Genomic DNA, 18458 nt, shown 5'->3' on the forward strand with positions numbered 1-18458 from the left:
TACCTTGGGCCAGCGTTCATGTTGCTCTTTTGACAGTTTGTAGACGCTGTAAATCCTACCTTGATTGTTCCTGGCAGGTTATCTGTGAACTGACTCGCTTTCCATTTTGAATCTGGGCAGAGGGAAAGGGTAACAGGCAGCAAGCACCGTTGAGACTTAACGTCTTGCTCCCGGGTGAGCCCCTGTGGGCCGTCTGGACGTTGGACCTTGCGGGGGCCCTTGCGGTCGTCTGTTCCCAGCCCCTCACCTTGCTCTCCAGGTTTCAGCAAACCACAATACGTCCTTGTTCCCAAAGAGAACCAGCATGTGCCTCTACCGTCTGCTTCTCACGAGCGCCCCTTGCTGGACTCCTGCGTCCAGCTTGAACTGAGTGTGATCTAAACTCACCCTTCCGTTCTGAGTCTGGGGGCCCTGTATTGACAGTCCTTTCTTAGGGTTCTGCTGACTTGTCACCTGCCTCCGCCTTTCCTGTCCCTCGCCATAACCGTTCCCTGGGCTCTCCCTTCAGCACACAGTCGTGCTGTGGCTTCCTTCCCGCACCAGACACCAGATGTCTTGACGGCATGACACGGTAGCCTTGCCTTCTGCCTATCCCCGGGGGGGAATCCCTGACGAGGTCATCATGTGGGGCAGTTTCTTCCGCTGTGCTGTACTTGGTCTTTCTGTGGTACCTGCTGTTGCCTCGTTTGCGATTGTGCTACGTTTGCATTCACATCGCATTTATCTCGATGGTGTTCGGGATGTCGCTGCCATGTCCATCCTGTGTGTGAGCCTGACCCTGCGTTAGGGACCCTGCCACCACTGGTTGCTCCTTCCCATTAGCTCTCTGGCGATGTGAGTAAGTCGGTCTCCTGTCGTTTAGCCACAGTGGTTTCTGCTTCAGAGGCTTCGATCACATCTCTGGCCAAAGGCAGAGATCACAGAAGAATGTGACTTAGGTTGCAGTGGGGGAAATGCGCTCTGAAATTTCATTTTTTTTATTACGTCTTTTTCCCGAAAAACTAGTGAAAAATGCTTAGTGGTTGAATATACCATCACTTAATTTAATCTATAAATTAAAAATAATCATTTTGTTTCAATGACAAAACATTACACAGATTTTTGGTAGAGGGACCCACGTAGCTTTCATATATATATATTTTAAATTGACACATAGCATTATGAGAGTTTCAGGTGTACAGCATGCTGACACCGCATTTGCGTGTACTGTGAGGTGGTCACCACAGTGAGTCTGGCTAACAGTTGTCACCACACCTAGTTGCAGGTTTTTTAATTTCTTAATGAGAACTTTTAAGGTTTACTCTCAGCAGCTTTCAGATACGCAGCACAGTATTATCGAGTATGGTCACTGTGCTGTACCTTACATCCGCATGACACTTAATTTATAACGGGGCGTTTGTACCTTCCGACCCATTTTGCCCACCCCTCACCCCCTGCCTCCTGCGACTGTCAGACCGTTCTCCGTATCTGTGAGCTCAGGTTTTGTTTTTAGATTCCACATATAAGTGAGAACATATGGTATTTGTGTCTGATCTAGCATAGTGCCCTCTGGGTCCACCCATGTTGTCACAGATGCCAAGATTCCTTCTTAATGGCTGAGTAATATTTTGTTGCACATATATACACACTACATTTTCTTTATCCATTTATCCTCAGATGGACACTTATTTTGTTTCTATGTCTTGGCTGTTGTAAATCATGCTGCAGTGAACATGGGGGTGTGTATGTCTTTTGGAGTTAGTGTTTTCACTTTCTTCAGATAAACACCCAGGAGTGGAATTGCTGGATCATATGGTAGTTCTAGTTTTAAGGGGTTTTTTTTTTTTTTTTTGAGAATTTTTCTAAGAGTTTATTTGAGCCAAATAGATGACATACGCCATGGAGCAAGATCTCACGCTCTGGAGAATAACAGTCTTTCAGCTTCTTTTATGCATTTGAAATTAAGGAGGGAACGTGAGATTACATGAAGGTGGGAGAAAGCAAGTTACTCGCTCTCTAGAAGAGAGTTAACAAGGTTCTGTGTTCTTTTACGTTTATTTCCAAGGCTGTACTAAGGGGCAGGGCTGGCCTAGGGCAGAGGGAAGCCTGTTAGTAAAAGGTGATGGGCCTGGGGCGGGCCTGCCCACCGTGACCCGCCCTGTTAGGAGTTTATGATCAGATCACCCTGCGAGCTTACTTTCCACAGAGTCCCATTTTTTTGTGCTCAGTTCCCCCTTTTGGTCATAAATCAGTCTGAAGGATGCACTGATGACCAAGCTTTTGGTCGGATAGTGTGGTTTCAGCAACACGAGGGAGGCCCGTTTCTAGGCAGTTGCGGTAGCCACGTCATTGTCTTGTGTTTGACTGTTGGGGGTGGGGCAGTGCTGGAACCATGGCATCTGAGCTAAAGCTGGATTTTCCCAAAATGGGAAGGGCAGATAAATAAAAAGCAGTCAGGTCTTCTGGCTTTTACTGTAAAAACAGACGAACAGACAGACAAACAGCACTCTGGACCACTTTCGCTTTATGAGCCGTCATGGCCCCGGTTTCGCCTGTCTCATTTTTCTGTCTTTGGCATCTAGCGTGACATCAGCGTAAGCCACGAAAAGAGTGTGAACGGTTATACGTGTTCTGTAATCACCAACAACTGGGCCGTACAGGAAAACCCATTAGCAGCAGGTAAAAGCGAGCACAGGTTCTGAGCTCAGTGTCTGTCTGTAGGTGCACAGGCCTCGTCACTGTCTCAGGGGAGCCAGCTATCTCTGGCGGCAGCAACGTCTGATTCTCAAGGCGTCTCTGATGTCCGTAGTCAGGGGTAGATGTCCATTCGCGGTTAGGTGCCCGACGAGGTCGGGTCCAGCGAGGCTGGAGAGTGTCATTGATTTGATGACCTTCCCTAAGACAGCGGTAGCTGAAGTCTTTGTCCCCTCGTTCCCCGTGGGAGGACGCAGCCACCAACGTGGCCTTGTCTCGAAGTGACTGCATCCGACCTTGGCAGTAGTGTAAGGGGTCCCTTTTCAGTAACGTCAGCTTACAAGTCCTTCCATCTAATGTAAGTCCAGCTTAAGTGCACTGTGATGCGTGGAGGAGACGAAGTCCAGGCTGCGGAGAGGCAGGGAGCAGGGCCGAGCCCCAGGTGGCCCCCGGCGGCCCACATGGCTGGGTCAGTGTGTAGCCACTGTCCACACCCCCAGTCTGCTCTTCAGGGTTTCATCACTCACTCGGCAGTTTTAATCTCTCAAGGGGCGCTTCAGAAACACCACAAAGTTATTCCTACATATACTGAGATTTTAACCCTTAAAACCTCAACGTCTAGTGAAAACTAAGAAGCAATCAATTAGCATTCTTTAGCTTGGATGTTTTATAACGTCTAGAAACATTTTTCATAAACATCAAAGTCAGTTATTAACATGCACTTATTTTTGTAAAACCCACGCAGCATAAAGACAGGTTGGTTTTACTTAGATCATGTAAACTTGGAAAGCATTTCAGTTAATTTCTGTTGTTTCTAAGAATTTTGAAGTTCCAGTAGTCAAGTGCTTGTTTTAAATTTTAACAATACCATCCAGAGGTAGAAAATTCTCTTGCATTTACAGCATACACTTATAGACATACACAGTCACATAGAGCACAGTTGGATCCAAATTTTGCCGAGGCATTTACAATTTTTATGTATCCTTGACAAGTCAAGCTCCAAAGGACCTTCCCTGTTTTAAAATAAGGACAGCCATTTTTAATACCTCAAAGAATTGCGTTGACACGTAAACAACAGCATAAGTCAACCTATTTGTCCAAACTCTCTTTTTGAAGCTTTGAGAGACCAATTACATACGTTTTCCATTCTATTGTGTAGCTGGCTTTTTCTGATTGTACGAGCAGAGATTAGTGCAGAGGCATCAAAGGATCCTCCTCCTGGCCATCTCGGTATTAATGGGAGGCTATCGTGGGCTCGTGGGCCTGGGAGACACTATTTTGCATGTTAATTTTGAACAAACGTCTGGGGAAACCAGCCGACCATGCACACTGGCAGGTGAGCCTCGGCGTGCGTGTCCCTGTTGGGTGGGCCCCCAGAGCTGCTTAGTCACCAGGAATACCGGAGCAGGGGCCAGCTGGAGCCCTTAGTCACCAGGAATACCGAACCGTGACGCTGTCCAAAGTCCCTATCTGGGCGGACACAGTGCAGGCGCCCTGCTGTCCCCCAGGACCCCACTGGCTTCTCTGGATGGGCCCGTGTAGCTCTGGATGGTTCTATGTAGCTCTGGACAGCTGCCCGCAGCTCTACCCCCAGGCTCTGCATTTGAACGGTCATCGCCACCCCCGTGGCTGTTGGGGATGAGGAAGCTCTGCGGTCTCTTCTTGGGAACGAAGGGAGCTTTTCCTTTATTATTTCTTTCAATTTAATGTTTTCAAATATAGTTTCAAACGGGATCCTAAGATGTTGAGTGTGCGTAAGTTCATGAAGTTATGACTGTGACTTATCGAGAGTTATTAATTGTGGGCGTTTGTTTTATCCTGACAGAGTTGTTCAGGAGACAGCTTTTGAGTTCGGAGGAGACGTGCATAGTGGAATGGCGTTACCAACAAGCAAGGTAGGTGCCCGCGGGCCACCTGGCGGGCTGCACGGGCTGGTGGCGGTGACTCACAGGACGCATGCAAACGGGCCTCAGGCGCTCTCCACCTGTGGGGGCCCTGATCTGCCAGACAGCAGGCAGGATCATCCCCAAGGGCGGGAAGGTGTGCCTTATCCCGGGGCCAGGGCCTGTGTCGTGGGCCCCTCCCGTGTGTAACAGCCCTTGGTCAGGTGGCCCGACCACGATGGAACCCTGCTCTCCTTAAGCCCCTGCCTCCTCAGGCACTTTGCCTCCGCGCTTAACCCTCATCTCTCGCACAATCAGTTTATTTCTGCCCTCATTTTGGTTATCTCTTTCTGGGAAACAAACACCCCAAAACTCAGGGACTATATCAGCAGCCATCTCCTGTACTTAGTCTGTGCAGTGTGGACACACCTGGGCAGGTGGTTTCTCGCGTGGCTGTGCCACTGGCGGGTTGGCTGGTGGCCAGGCCGTGCTGGGGCCAGGGACTGCGGGGCTTCCGTCTCCGCCTTCCCAGGTCTGCTTCGTGGGACCCCTCGCCCCATTGTCTGTGGGGGCCACCAGCTATTGGGGGCCTTGCAGGAACCGGGGATTCACGGGTGTCCTTCAGCCTGGGCCGCAGCTGGCCCCGCACTGACTTGCCACGACACAGTGGCCGGAGCGCCGCCAGGCTCCACCCAGGGCAGGGGCACTGGCAGCAGCTTCACTGAGGCAGTGACGCAGCAGACTCCAGTCCTGGGATGGGGATAGAATGTGCTGCGGTACCCCGTTTTAAAATCCCCTGCTGTGTCCCCCAACTACTGCACCCCCTTCTCCTGCTTACAGCGTGAGAGCTTGAAGAAATGATCCCCAGTTGCCAGGTCCACCCCCTGTAACTCCCGTTTCTCCATGACTCCAGTGGCTCCTGCTCCTCCAAGGGCCTGTGTCTGTCACAGGCTCTGACGCCCGTCCAACGCTTGTTTTCTGTCCATGTGTCTCGGCTGGGTCACCCCCACTGCATGGCGCACGTCCTTCTGTCAGCTTCCAGGCGTCTCCCACGTCATCACTCGTTAGTCCTTCCTCCCCCGCGGGTCTGGGGAGGGGCGTTGGCCCCAGAGCCCTCCCTTCGGTTCACCGTGTCGCCTGGGTGGGCTCCCACGGCCGCCCCGGATAGAGTGGCGTCTGTGTTGCCGCCTGCCCGCCTTGCCCTTGATCTCTTCGTACTCCAGACGCTGCTTGACACGTCCATGGGGATTTCAGATTTACCAGAGCAAAGACGGGCTGCATTTCTCTTCCACGTCGTCCTCCCCCGCCCGCTTCCCCACCTCGGCACGTGGTGTCCCCATCCGCAGTGCTGGCACAGGGCGTCCTCCGCGCCTTGCCTTCTCTCAGCCTTTGCGCCGGGCCCGGCGGGCGGTTCGCTCTGCCTGTGAGGCCGGCCGTCCTTGAGCGTCTGCCTCCCTGCGTCGTCACCGAGAGGCGGAGCGTGGCAGAGTGCCCGGGCCTCCTTGGGGAGCAGCCCATCCTCTGTTCCCCCGGCTCGCCGTGCCCCAGCAGCCGGGCTGGCTCGAGGGCTGTAATGAGACCCCATTCCTGGCCTGCGTTCAGAGCGCCCAGTGACTTCTGATGGTGCCACAGCCTTCACTGTGGCTCATGCGGCTCCTCACGGCCTGGCCCCCTTTCCTGTCAGCGTGTGGTGCGGCCACACGGCTTCCGGCCCCCGAGCACCCGCCGCCGGAAGGCCCGCCGCGTCTCCCTCCCCCTGCTCCCTGCGCCCCCTCCTGCCTCGGACCTGGCTTCAGTCCCCTCCGTGAAGGAGGCGGCCCAGGCGGCCAGGCACCGTTACCACAGCGCAGTTTAAGTTCTTTGGGCGCCGTTCCTCCCGTCTGGCTCTTCCCGCTTGCCGGCCGTCGGGCAGGGAGCTCTGAGGCGCGGCTCGTTCTGGCCGTGCTCGCTTCCGGTGCTTCCAGTGCCTGCAGTGCTTCCGGCGCTTCGGGCGCTTCGGGCGCTTCCGGCGCTTCCGGCGCGCAGCCTGCGAGCGGGGTGCGTGAGTCTCAGGGCTAGTTGAGTGACTGACCGAATGAACGCTCGCAGAACCAAATGTGACTCTTTATAAAAATTTGACTTTATAAAATGTAGGGTCAGCAAAGAAAACTTGGTAAATTGGAAAAAAGTGAAAACCAGCCACAATTTAAAGTTGGCTATTGGTAACATTTTGGTGGATCGTTTTCTGAACTCTGTGTGCATGTACGCGCGTTCATGTATACAGGTGACGCAACTTAATTTCTACCTACACGCACACACGCACACACATCCCTTTCTGTCCTATTTCCTGTGGCTGTTATTTTATAAGGATTTACTTTGAAAATCACTTGAAACAAGCTAAAAATGTTTCGTAATGTGTTAGCTTATAAACGTGCCATGATTTATTTATTGCCTTATTGTTCACTTAAAACAATAGTTTGAAGTCTTAAGTATTGCCATCCACTGAACTAGCAGTTTTGCTTTTATAAGTATGTCTTATGGAAGTAATTATTGTGTATAAACACATAACACATTTCCAAGCACAATTGTAATGGCACTATACTGATGAACATTTTTTTTTTTTTTATGCCTACAGCACCTGGTATTCCCAGGCGGTCTTCCATCCAAGTACTAACCAGGCCCAACCCTGCTTAGCTTCCGAGATCAGATGGGATCAGGCATTTTTGGGGTAGCATGGCTGTAGTCCTGATGAACATTTTAAACAACATAAAGGATTGGTTTAACGAGCTTTGACTAGATGACAAAATGCAGCCATTACAATTCTGTAACACAAACATGTATAATGTTTACAAAATATGAAAATATTTTTTTTACAAAGCAAGTTATATAATCTCATTTATAGAAATGTAAAAAATTAGAGGCATACAACACAATATTAATCTCTAGTTGGTAAGACAAAGGTGATTTTTATTTACTTATCTCTGCTCAATTCTTGCAGCAAACAGATGTAATGAGAAAGCTTACATAAAATTTTCGCCACAGTAGATTTCTTCACATAAATGTATTAATTCTGCTCTGATTGTTTTCTTAATGTAGGTAGCACATCTTTTTTGTCTGCCATAGGTCGGTTAGGGACGTGCACTATTTGGAAGGGTTTAAATGTACTGCATCAGATTGCTATATATGTGTATTTTCCCGTGTTGACTAAGGGCAAGAAATAAAGCAGTTTTCGTACTGAATTCTTCATTAGGTATTGAGCTGTGATGACTAGACTCTAAAATCCTTTCTTAAAAGTAACAAAACAAGTCCCTAACTAACTCTTCCTATTGTGCATATTCTCTCAGCTTATCCTGATTGAAGAGAACTTTTTGGAATACAGTCACTATTATCCCTGTGCTTTTGAAGAACCCGTGTCTGTATGTACTACTTTTGCGTGTCTGTGTTTTAAAGCGATCTGGCTCTGGAGAGGAAAGTGGCTGTGTGCTCTATGGTTCTTTAACGATAGATGGCACGTCCTTGGGTGTGCCGTGTGGACCCGCCGTCCACAGCATGCGCTGTCTTCCTGGCCTGCGCTCCCTCCACGTCCCTCTCTCGTCCCCCTGCGTGGCAGCCTCGTGTCACGTCTTCACCCGCAGCACAGGGCGCAACGCTCGGCTGGTCTGCGCAGCGTGTTAAACACCCCGTGTTTTCTCCTTGGCCTAGAGCACCACTAGACTGGACAGCGACAGAGTCTCGTCTGCCTCCGGCACAGCCGAGCGAGGGATGGTGAAGCCAGTGAGCCGGGTCGGACAGCAGCCGGATTACCGCAGGCAGGAAAGCAGGTGGGAAGAAGCGACAATATTTCCAGAGAGGGTTTGGAATAAAGATGATTGAATCTGTAGCGTTTAGCCGACATTTCTAGAATGTTAGCAACATTTTTAAGAGTATCTCTTCATGTTATTATTGACTTGGAAAAAAATGTTTCATCAACAGTTACATCCCTTACTTATATGCCACAGCGTTACCCAGTTGAAACAGGTGTGTTGAATTAAAACATTTGTTTTGAATGTGCTACTCTGTGAAAACATAATGGAGAGAGTATTTATAGGATTTTAATACTCAATTACATACTTACATAAAACTAGTCATTTTACTCATTTTTGGAAGAAATCCTCACATGTTTAAAAAAAATAAAGCCAAAACTGATTTTGAGGTAGAGTGTTTTAAGTTATTCAGTGCCACATGGCTTTGTCTTGTGCTCTGATGTGTCTCCTCATTGAGATAGCTGGGGATGAATTATTTTTTCGCATTGTTCTTTCTTAGTTTTTTTTAAACAGAAAACTTCTTCGTTGTTTCCTTATCTTATGATTTTTAAATTATATGGCACCTTAATAAATCAGAATTTTACTTCCTTGTGACCTGAGTTTGTTTAAATGTTGAAAACTTAACATTTTCAACACTGCCTGAAACATGGTAGCTAACTCACGGACAGTGACTTCTTGTAGCCGGTCAGCTGGTGCTGCCATTTCGGTTGTCTAAACCTGTCCCCGTTGTAGGCCATTGCTGGTTTTCTTTCATTTTTGAAGGTTTTTTGTTTTTCTTTTTTTTTTTTGAACAAATTTATTTAATGAGTGGACATACCAGATTATTAAATCACAGACATGCCCTGTGCCGAGCTTCTGTGCTGCAGGGAGGGTCCCCAGCGCTGGGACAGAAGTCGGGGCAGCAGCACGGGCGTCTCAGCGTGTTCTCAGCAGCGGTGGGACTGGGAACCTTCGCTTGCTGGTGCTGCGCTGTTCAGATTTTTAATGAGTCCCTCTCACAGACCCAGTAACTGAGGCGTTAGCCGATGCAAGTGACTGGCCCAAGGTCAGTGTCACTTTGGAGACAGGCCATTGATACAGTTCTTTAATTTTCCAACTTCCACCAGAGGGCAGTGTATATCATACGATTTTAATATTCATCACGGTAATTAAATTTATAGATTGATATGGGAATCTCATGTTTTTACCTTGTTTTTATTTTGGGCTTTTGGTTATTATTCAGAATTTTTGTTGCATATGTAAGTAGTCTACTCTCTGTGTCTGTACTTGTTTTTGGTGGTGTATTCTAGAATAAGATGTTTGGAATTGTAATTCAGTATTGGAAGGAGTATCTGTTTATAAGGTGATAGAGGGACATGCATCATAGTTCTGAGCCCGTAAGTGTTTGAGTCAGTGAATGAATCAGGACCTGAGAGGAAAGATGGATTATGATAATGCTTTTAGGATGTCTGAAATTTGTAAGTACGCATAGTTAATAAGTAATAGCTACATATGGCGATTGATTATATGCCAGAAATTATCCTGTGAGCATTTATTTTAATTAATTTTTTTCAAGGCCAGATTATTTTGCTCCACAAAGACTTAAAGGTTTTACTTGAAGTATAAATATGTGTTAGTTGATGTTAAGACAGTGACGCAAACAGATGGTTCTTTGTATTTTCAGCCTTTGAGGTATACTGCATATGTACATCACGTATACAATGTTGGTGTAAGCAGTACTTAATTTAATCGATAGATTTGTAGAATTTTAAGTCACTTTAATAAAAATGTTTAAAATACTAATTTTAGTCAAAGGAAAAATCTTTTTGAATGATGAGAATGACTAAATTTTCACAGACACTTGTATTTTTTCAATGAGATTTTAAATTCCCTTATTTTCACTAAATTTGTTAAATTGATGAGACATGAAGACTTGGTAAATTTACCCAGGATCATTCATGGACAGTAAGTTGAGAAAGACTGCTTCCCTGGAGTTTTCGGTGTCTGTAAACATGGCAGAGTAAGAAACATATTAAAATAATTGAGCATTTCTATTGTGTGTAAGAGCGTTTTTACATCTAAATTGTCAAATTAAATCCAAATTATTAAATCACAGACTGCATGAACTTTGAAGCATAAACTGGAGGGACGGATTTTTGTTTTTACCTGCAGCAATGATCCTAGCTTGAGTTGCCTTTTCTCCTAAGTCACCGATTGGTGCGTGGGAAGATGAGGGTGGAGGGTGGAGGCCTTTGTTGCTGGAAAGGAACTGCCATTTTGGTTGTCTAAACCTGTCCCCATTGTAGGCCGTTGCTGGTTTTCTTTCATTTTTGAAGGTTGTTTTTTTTTTGAACAAATTTATTTAATGAGTGGACATACCAGTGATTCTAAATACTTAATTCTGGCAGATTCACTATTATTTGCCTGAGATTAATAGACTTAAATGTTGCTGCTGAAAATGACTCATTTTAAATCACCAAGTGCAGATATCCTGATACCGTGTTGACTCTCCGTTTCACCATGCAGAAGGATTTGAGTCAATATTGACCTCAATTTGGTTTGAGCCGACATTTAATTCAATAGATACTTCCATTCTAGGATAAGTCATTGCAATCCCGTCCCCACCATTTAATTTTCAGATAACTTTGCAGAAGGCAAAACACGTCAGTCACATACATTTTAGAAAGTCTCCTCTTACTAGCGGCTTTTGGGGTTTTTTGTCCACAGTACAATGTCCTGCACTGCACCGTGGTGCACGCACACCTGCGTGTGCACACAGCCACAGCTCAGAGGACTTCACGGAACAGGGCCTGCCTGACAGCCTCGCAGTGCGGGCCCACCCACTGTTTGAAGAACTCTATAGTAGAAATTCCTACCCTTTGAATTAACTTGGTCCTGAACACCTTGGAAATACATGAACATTAGTACAGTGCCAGTTCTTAGAAATGTTCCAAATTATGGTTTTTCTTCGTTTTTGGCAGTTCTTAGTTTGTGTAGTCAGGCTGAGTGATGAAAGTGCCTGGAATGTATTTTTTTGCCTTTAAGGAGGAGCATAAGTAGGATCTCTTTTTTTAAGGCGTGGATCGTTGTGATCGTTGGAAAGTGCTAGGCCAGTGGCAGAAGGGATCCTTGGGGATCGTCTGCACAGCCTCTGTCAGGATGGGAGGCGGGGGCCAGCGCTCGGGGAGGGCCTCTCTCGCGTGGAGGAGAGCTCGGTTCCAGCCCCCTGTGGCGTAGATTTCCTGGTCTCCTGTGTCTCCACTGTCACTCGAGCCTTTGCTGTGGCAGGTGCCCAGCGGCCTGGTCTCTGCTCACACGAGGTCTCGTTAATAATGGATAGTCGCGGTCGGGATGCGGTGCCCCCAGCACGGGCCTCCGAACATCCCGGGCAGATGTGTGAAACAAGGCATTGGGCTGCTGATTGTTTCAAAACCGCTGATTTCAGATTCGAAAACGAGTTGCAGAAATCTGCACAGGTTGCCAGCAATGTTGTTAGCCAGGTGACCCGATTTTAAGAGACGACAACTTTCTCGTTTCAGGAGTCAGGATGCTGCTGGCCCCGAGCCCACGCTACCTGCGAGCATCGAGTTCCGCGAGAGCTGTGAGTGGCCTCAGACCCCGTTGTTAGCGAGTTATTTCTTGTTCATTTTTCTCCATCTGATTTTCATGTTTTTTTTGTTTCTGTTCTTTTTTTTTCTTTTTTCTTCTTTTTTTGAAATCTTTTCACAGCTGAAGATTCATTTTTATCTGCCATTATAAATTATACTAATAGCTCTACAGTCCATTTTAAGTTGTCACCTACATATGTATTATACATGGCATGTCGGTATGTATTGTCGAGCCAGTACAGACCCGATGTCAGTCCTACAGAGCGTACTCACAAAGTGATTGCAATAGTCAACAGGATGGTGAGCATGATGGAAGCAGTGATCCAGGTAAGCTGCAGCCTGCAGAGCCGTGCCGCGTCAGTGACTGTGGTTGTAACTTGCGTCAATTAAGTCCGTTTCTTTAATGTTTCAGATTTGGTTCTATGTTTGACTTGAGGATTTTTTCCCAAAATAAAAGTTACAGAAAGTATATTGAAAACTGTATAGTTTTAAAAGTTGGAAAGAAATGTAAACTTTTTCCTATTTCTTTTCTGCAAACTTGAGAATAAGGGAAGATAAACTGTGTATGTGGTGACATAATGATCTTGAAAAAGATCCTTAAAATTATAACAGTTGTTTCGAGAAAGTATGTGATGGAATTTTTTAAAAAATAATTTATTGAGATGAAATTCACATAAACATTTACCATTTTAAGGTGTGTAATCCGGTAGCATTTGCTACATTCCGAGTGTTGTACAGCCACCACCTGGTAGGTTCCGAGCATTCCCACCGCTCCAGCGTAAAGCCCTGTGTCCATCCAGCAGCCCGTCTTAGAGCTCCTAATAGCCGTAAGGCACTTGCTCTTCTATGACGAGCCTCCTGAGCTTCTGGAGGTCGGCTGGCTTCTTGCTCAGGCTCCTGTGGGTATGATGACATCATGACATTTCTCATGATGAAACTCAGGGTCAGATTTTTGCGTAAATCTGTTTCGAAGATTTCAGGAAGTAACAGTATTCTCTGGGTAGAATGGTTTGTTTCTTTTAGGTTCTCTCTTTGGTTGATAAATTGGCATAGCGGTTTTCTGAACTTAAAGTTAACTTGATAATTTAATCTTAAAGTAAAATTACAGATTTTTCAGTTTTCCTAAATCACGTGTCAACGCTGTTATTCAGCTATAAAACTAGTACGAATTAATGTTAAGCGACATGATTAGATGGTTAGGTTGTTTTTCTCCTGTCAGGATAGTGAGGCAGACTAATCTTTTAATTCCCTCAGAATTGTTTTAAAAGGCCAAAAGTTTTTAAGAAATGTTTCCTTTGCCTTGAGCCGTTAGCATATGAATTTGACGGGGTTAAGAACCTTTTACCCACTGAGGATGGAGATGGAAGGGAAGCCGTCTCATCTGAGTTCCATTTGTCACTCTCTAAACAAACATGATTTCCTTTCCAGTTGTCATTCAGAGCCATCGTCTGTCCTCCATAACATTTGAATTTCTAAAGCCTATTTCAAATTATGGAATTCCTGTCATCAAACTACTTTTGATAGGCTTTTCCATGTTAAATTTGAACTAGTCGCTGAAATCACCATTATCAAAACAGGTCTATTAAACTTCACGTTTAGGTTTAGTATATGATTGGAGGAATCTCAATGTTTTAGGAAAAAACTATGGTAATAAGTAATTTAAAATCTTTAATTCGCAAAAACCTACTTTCAAAAAGCCGTTTACTCCTTTTTAGTATAGGCATAAGTTTTTACACACTTTTAAGTTCTCTCGACTGTCATTTTTTTGTTCGTTTGTTTCTGTCAGTCTTCCCGTCTCTTTCATTCTCAGGAGTTAATCAGAGAAGAGACGCACCTTTCAGACTTAAGCAGTCAGACTCACAGCTTCGCTAGGGCGTCCCCACGTCCCTCCTTTGTGTATGTTTTAAAGAGATCAGCACATTCACGTGTTAATTGTAACATCTTCATAGGTAAACTCTCTAGGATTCAGTCAGTGATTGTCCCAGTGTTCACGTAAAACTAGTCCCTTATGTCACATGCTCCAAGAGCTGCTTCGGATCCACAAACAAAGTGTAATTCGGGAAGAACAAAATAGATGTTGTGCCTTCATGTCTTGCCTCGTGTTAGTGTTTTGATTTTTTTGAACTGTCACGATTGTTTACAAGTTTCTTTCTCTCGTTCTGCTCGATTCCCCTCGTCCGTTTTTCTCCAGGAAGTAGACCAGGTTGACCAGGTAGGCTCTGCTGCTGGGGGCTGACCCTGGCTGTGTTGGCTTTAGCTGAGTTTCTCATGCTGCTTCCATGTCAAACACAACACTGCAGCAACTGGACTGAGCAGCTCATAACACTCATTCAGCAGCTGAAACATGCAGTACTAAAACCCTTTTTCGACTGTGCAACCTTTACCAGCATTTCATAATTTCCGCTTAATGCACTTCAGTGTGGATATGACATGACAAAAGCCCTATTTCTTCTCTTGATTGTTGATCCTTGGTTCCTCTTCTTTGGAGCTCATCTGAGGTTGCCTGGCCTGCACATGTGGTCGGGAGAGGAGGTGACAGATCAGCACGTGATACCGAGTTGCCTGGCGTCCATGCCAGTGGCTGCGAGTATCAGGGTGGCTGTGGGTAGCCGTGGATACGTGCGTGTGCTTCACAGATTACCAGATAATGCAGTTTCCAATTCGATGGTGTATGATTTGCTATCTCCACGTCTCCATAGATTCCATAAATTTTAGCTAATTGGACCCGTATGTCTATCCACAAATCCTAAGAAGAAGTTGCAGTGGTTACTCGCTTTCCATTGCTGTGCATACACCCAAATTCCTTTGCCGGTATCTGGTATCTGTGGCAAATACCTCGGTGGACACGGGAAGGCTCTGGGCTATTGGCGGCTTTTCAGGAGCGTTCCTTTTTGTCGTCGTTACGTTTGTTTGCCCTGGAGTTGCTTACGGAGGTGTGTTCTGTCTGCAGAAACAGAAGAATATTGCCGGGGCACTGGCCTTTTGGATGGCAAATGCGTCCGAACTTCTCAACTTCATTAAGCAGGACCGAGATCTGAGCCGAATCACGCTGGACGCCCAGGATGTTTTGGCACACTTAGTTCAGATGGCGTTCAAGTAAGGAGCATGGTTTTAGAGGTGACGCTGTTCTATAAAGACTTAAATCGTATGTTTCCTTGGTAAATTTTCAAAACTGATCTTAAAGGTATCCTAATTAAAGACGAATATCAAGAAGTGTAAATAACTACATGTGGAATGTGCCGACTTAGTGGATTAAATTCAATGAGCTGGGTTTCGTAAACCCTGAGAGGAAAACTTATATTTTCGAGTCGGATAGTTGTAGCTGCACGCGCTGTTTCGCATGGGGTGGCGTGGCTGCCAGCAGCAGCGTGTCGCGCTGACACCGCTGACGACGTTCACCTGTCTCCAGGTACCTGGTGCACTGTCTGCAGTCCGAACTGAACAATTACATGCCCGCCTTTCTGGACGACCCCGACGAGAACAGTCTGCAAAGACCAAAGATAGGTTAGAATTTCCACTTTCTCCTTCCTCCCTGCCTTCCGTCCTCCCTCCGCCCAGCTCTCCCTCCTTCTCTCCCTCTCTCCTTCCCTCCCTCCTTCTCTCCCTCCCCTTTCTCTCTCTCCTGTATCCCTTCATTTTACTATTTCGTAGGTGTGAGAGGGAGATGTGTTAAAGATAAACGAGATGCCCTCTTGGATTTGGCATTCACATTAAAATAACACGTGTTAACTGCCGTCTGCCTGGGGGAGCACAGGCCTCATTTCGGAGGGCCACGCTGGTCGTACCTTCCCTAAAGGTGTCTCAGGGCGGCCCTCGGTGTTAGCAGGTCGACAGCTGTGTGTAGTTTAAGGCACGCGCTGTCTCCTGCTTGAGTGGGGTCCGTGGTGTGACAGCGCGTGCGCAGGTGTCGCCTTCACGCCCGCGGTCTGGGTTCACCGCTCACGGAACACTGACGCTGTGCCCGCCCCCGCCCGCCTCCCGCAGACGCCGTCCTGCACACGCTCACGGGCGCCATGTGCCTGCTGCGGCGCTGCCGGGTCAACGCCGCGCTGACCATCCAGCTCTTCTCCCAGCTCTTCCACTTCATCAACATGTGGCTGTTCAACAGGCTGGTGACCGGCCCCGAGTCCGGCCTCTGCTCCCACTACTGGGGCGCCATCATCCGCCAGCAGCTGGGCCACGTGGAAGCCTGGGCGGAGAAGCAGGGGCTGGAGCTGGCCGCCGACTGTCACCTCAGCAGGATCGTGCAGGTGGGTAGTCCCCAGCCTTGCCGCCCGCCGTTGGCGGACTTCCCGCGAGCGTCCGTCAGAACCGGCTGAGCCTCGGCGCCTCCCCCGGGGGTGCTCCCACGTGGAAGCAGTGAGACCACAGCGTACGACGCGCAGCAAACGCGGGCGTTCGCAGCCTCAGGCCTGGCGGCCGGAAGTCCCAGGGTGGTGTGGCAGCTGGCACCCTCGGGGGCCATGGGGGCGAGTGAGTCCCAGGTGGCCCTCCGCGCCTCTGCGGCTTTGCGGCCATCGTTGGCCTTCCGGGGCTGGTCGAGGGGTCGCCGCCACCTCGCCTTCGTGCTCACAGGGCGTCCTCCCCGTGCGCGTGTCTGTCCGAACGTCCACTTTCCATAAGGACAGCAGTCGTGTTAGATCTGCTGACGTCGTTTCAACGCGACTGTTTTGACGGTCCTGTCTCCAGATGAGGTCCCCTCCTGAGGTGACAGGGTCAGGGCTCAGTATGGGAATTTGGGGGGACACAGTTCCGCCCATCACAGGTGGTAACTAGTAGATCAAATCCCCTTAAAGGGTCTTTTTTATCGAGATTGGTAAGGTATATTTCATAAAACTCCATCTGGAAGACAAATTTTTATTTAAAAATGAGTAATAACTAAATATTAATGCAAAGCCAGGGGACCAGAAAGCAAGAACAGATACAGGAGTAGATGCAGCGGGTGAAGAGAAAGGCATCCGAGCGCACCGCTCCCGAAAATCGTCAACTCACAGGAAGACAGCAGGACAGACGGGGACGGAGGGCTGGGAAATGGCCACGTCCTGATGGCTTCACCAGTTCCGAGGGAATTTCTTAGCTATTCAGACGCTCGAATCTGCTGTTTTACAATTAGGGAACATGAGTACCTACAGCCTCCAAACCCAGGGCAAGTCGTTTTTGTTATTATAGTGTGTAGTTTGGTATCTTTTTTTTTCTCGATTTCTTCATCTGTTTTAAGGAAATTTATCATAGAAAAAGGCTACTAGTCTCTTCGATTGAATCAGCTAGTTATAAAAGAGGTCATTGCAACGACACTTCATTCAGACCCCAGCAATGGGAATCCGAATGGGTATCTAAGTGTTTTAGGTTCCTAAGAGCATTTTGAAGTGCTTTAGGAACGTAAAGCACTTGAACGCAAATTCAGCGTAATTATATATATTGACCATAAATCCGATTTCATTGAATACGTGTTTTTTAGGAGCCTTGAGAGGCCGTCTCAGTGAGCCTGCGTAGGGTCCACTTTAATGTCGCAGTCGTGTCACTGGACGTGTGCTTCCATAAAGTCCCCTGCGTGTCCGAATCCCGCTGGCACGTTGGCACGGTCGTGCAGGTGTCTCAGGAAGGGCAGCGCTGCGGAATCCTCCAGTCAGTCCCTGCTCTCTGCTGTTTGACTAGGCCACCACCCTGCTCACCATGGATAAGTACGCCCCCGACGACATCCCGAACATCAATAGCACCTGCTTCAAGCTGAACTCGCTGCAGCTCCAGGCCCTGCTGCGGAGCTACCACTGCGCGCCCGACGAGCCGTTCATCCCGGCGGTAGGTGCACGCGACGCTCGGCGAGGATGGACGGGGAGGTGCGCCCGCGGTTCCCTGCGCCCTTCACAGTCGCTGACTCACGCGTCTTGCACGGTCGTCTTTGCCGTCGAGTGTCCCAGGTTCATTGTGAGGCTTGCGGACTCCGCAGCATTTTAATAGCCAGGGAGTTCACTCAGGGATTAGGGTCGTGGAAGGTCATGGGAAGGACAGGGAGAGGGCGTGCCGCCATGCTCGAGGCCTGGATGCTGCCGTGTCGTGTCACGGTGCCGAGTCACACCGTGCGTTGGCCTCCCGGCCCCCGCGGAGGCTCCGACGGGTGCAGTCCGCATTTCGGCGTCTTCCCAAACGGAGTGAGGGGCGGACACCCAGTGCGCAGCACCCACCACCTCTGGCTGTTTGCGAAGCGAGAAGCGTTGCAAACACCTGCCATCAGTGAAACGGAACAGTCTGGGTACGGGCGTCCTGAGCATCCGAGGAGAGGTAAGCTCGTTAGGCGGTGGGATCCATCTGCTGGCCCCCGGTATTGAGCTTATCCCAAGAAAAGAGCTACGAAAGTAACGAGGAGCCGGGGTCCCCCAGCGTCCACCAGCGGTGCAGGGTGCGAGCGAGTCGCACCATCGTCACGTAAGGGAATGCCGCGCACAAAAGGATTGTAATACTCTGAGCCTTGGTTGCTGCCAAATTAGGAACCAAAATGACCTTACTCACGTGCCAGGAATAATTGCCTTCCAGCT

General features: G+C 48.0%; 1 protein-coding gene and 1 non-coding gene across 2 annotated transcripts in view; one reads left to right on the top strand and one right to left on the bottom strand.

The window, feature by feature from the left end:
• The window catches only part of AFDN (afadin, adherens junction formation factor), an 82357-nt gene that overhangs the window by 22709 nt on the left and 41190 nt on the right, over nt 1–18458 (top strand). Inside the window, exons 10-17 of the mRNA XM_025049061.1 lie at nt 4499–4568; nt 8238–8356; nt 11857–11918; nt 12047–12252; nt 14876–15021; nt 15335–15429; nt 15910–16175; nt 17581–17724. Of these exons, the coding sequence (XP_024904829.1) occupies nt 4499–4568; nt 8238–8356; nt 11857–11918; nt 12047–12252; nt 14876–15021; nt 15335–15429; nt 15910–16175; nt 17581–17724 (1108 nt within the window). The remainder of the gene's footprint in view (nt 1–4498; nt 4569–8237; nt 8357–11856; nt 11919–12046; nt 12253–14875; nt 15022–15334; nt 15430–15909; nt 16176–17580; nt 17725–18458) is intronic.
• Nucleotides 7162–7280, bottom strand: LOC112482367. Its single transcript, XR_003047289.1, has one exon. It is a non-coding gene; the product is annotated as a 5S ribosomal RNA (ribosomal RNA).

This window comes from Pteropus alecto, unplaced genomic scaffold (genome assembly GCF_000325575.1).
Source record: "Pteropus alecto unplaced genomic scaffold, ASM32557v1 scaffold195, whole genome shotgun sequence".
In the NCBI taxonomy this organism is placed as follows: domain Eukaryota; kingdom Metazoa; phylum Chordata; class Mammalia; order Chiroptera; family Pteropodidae; genus Pteropus; species Pteropus alecto.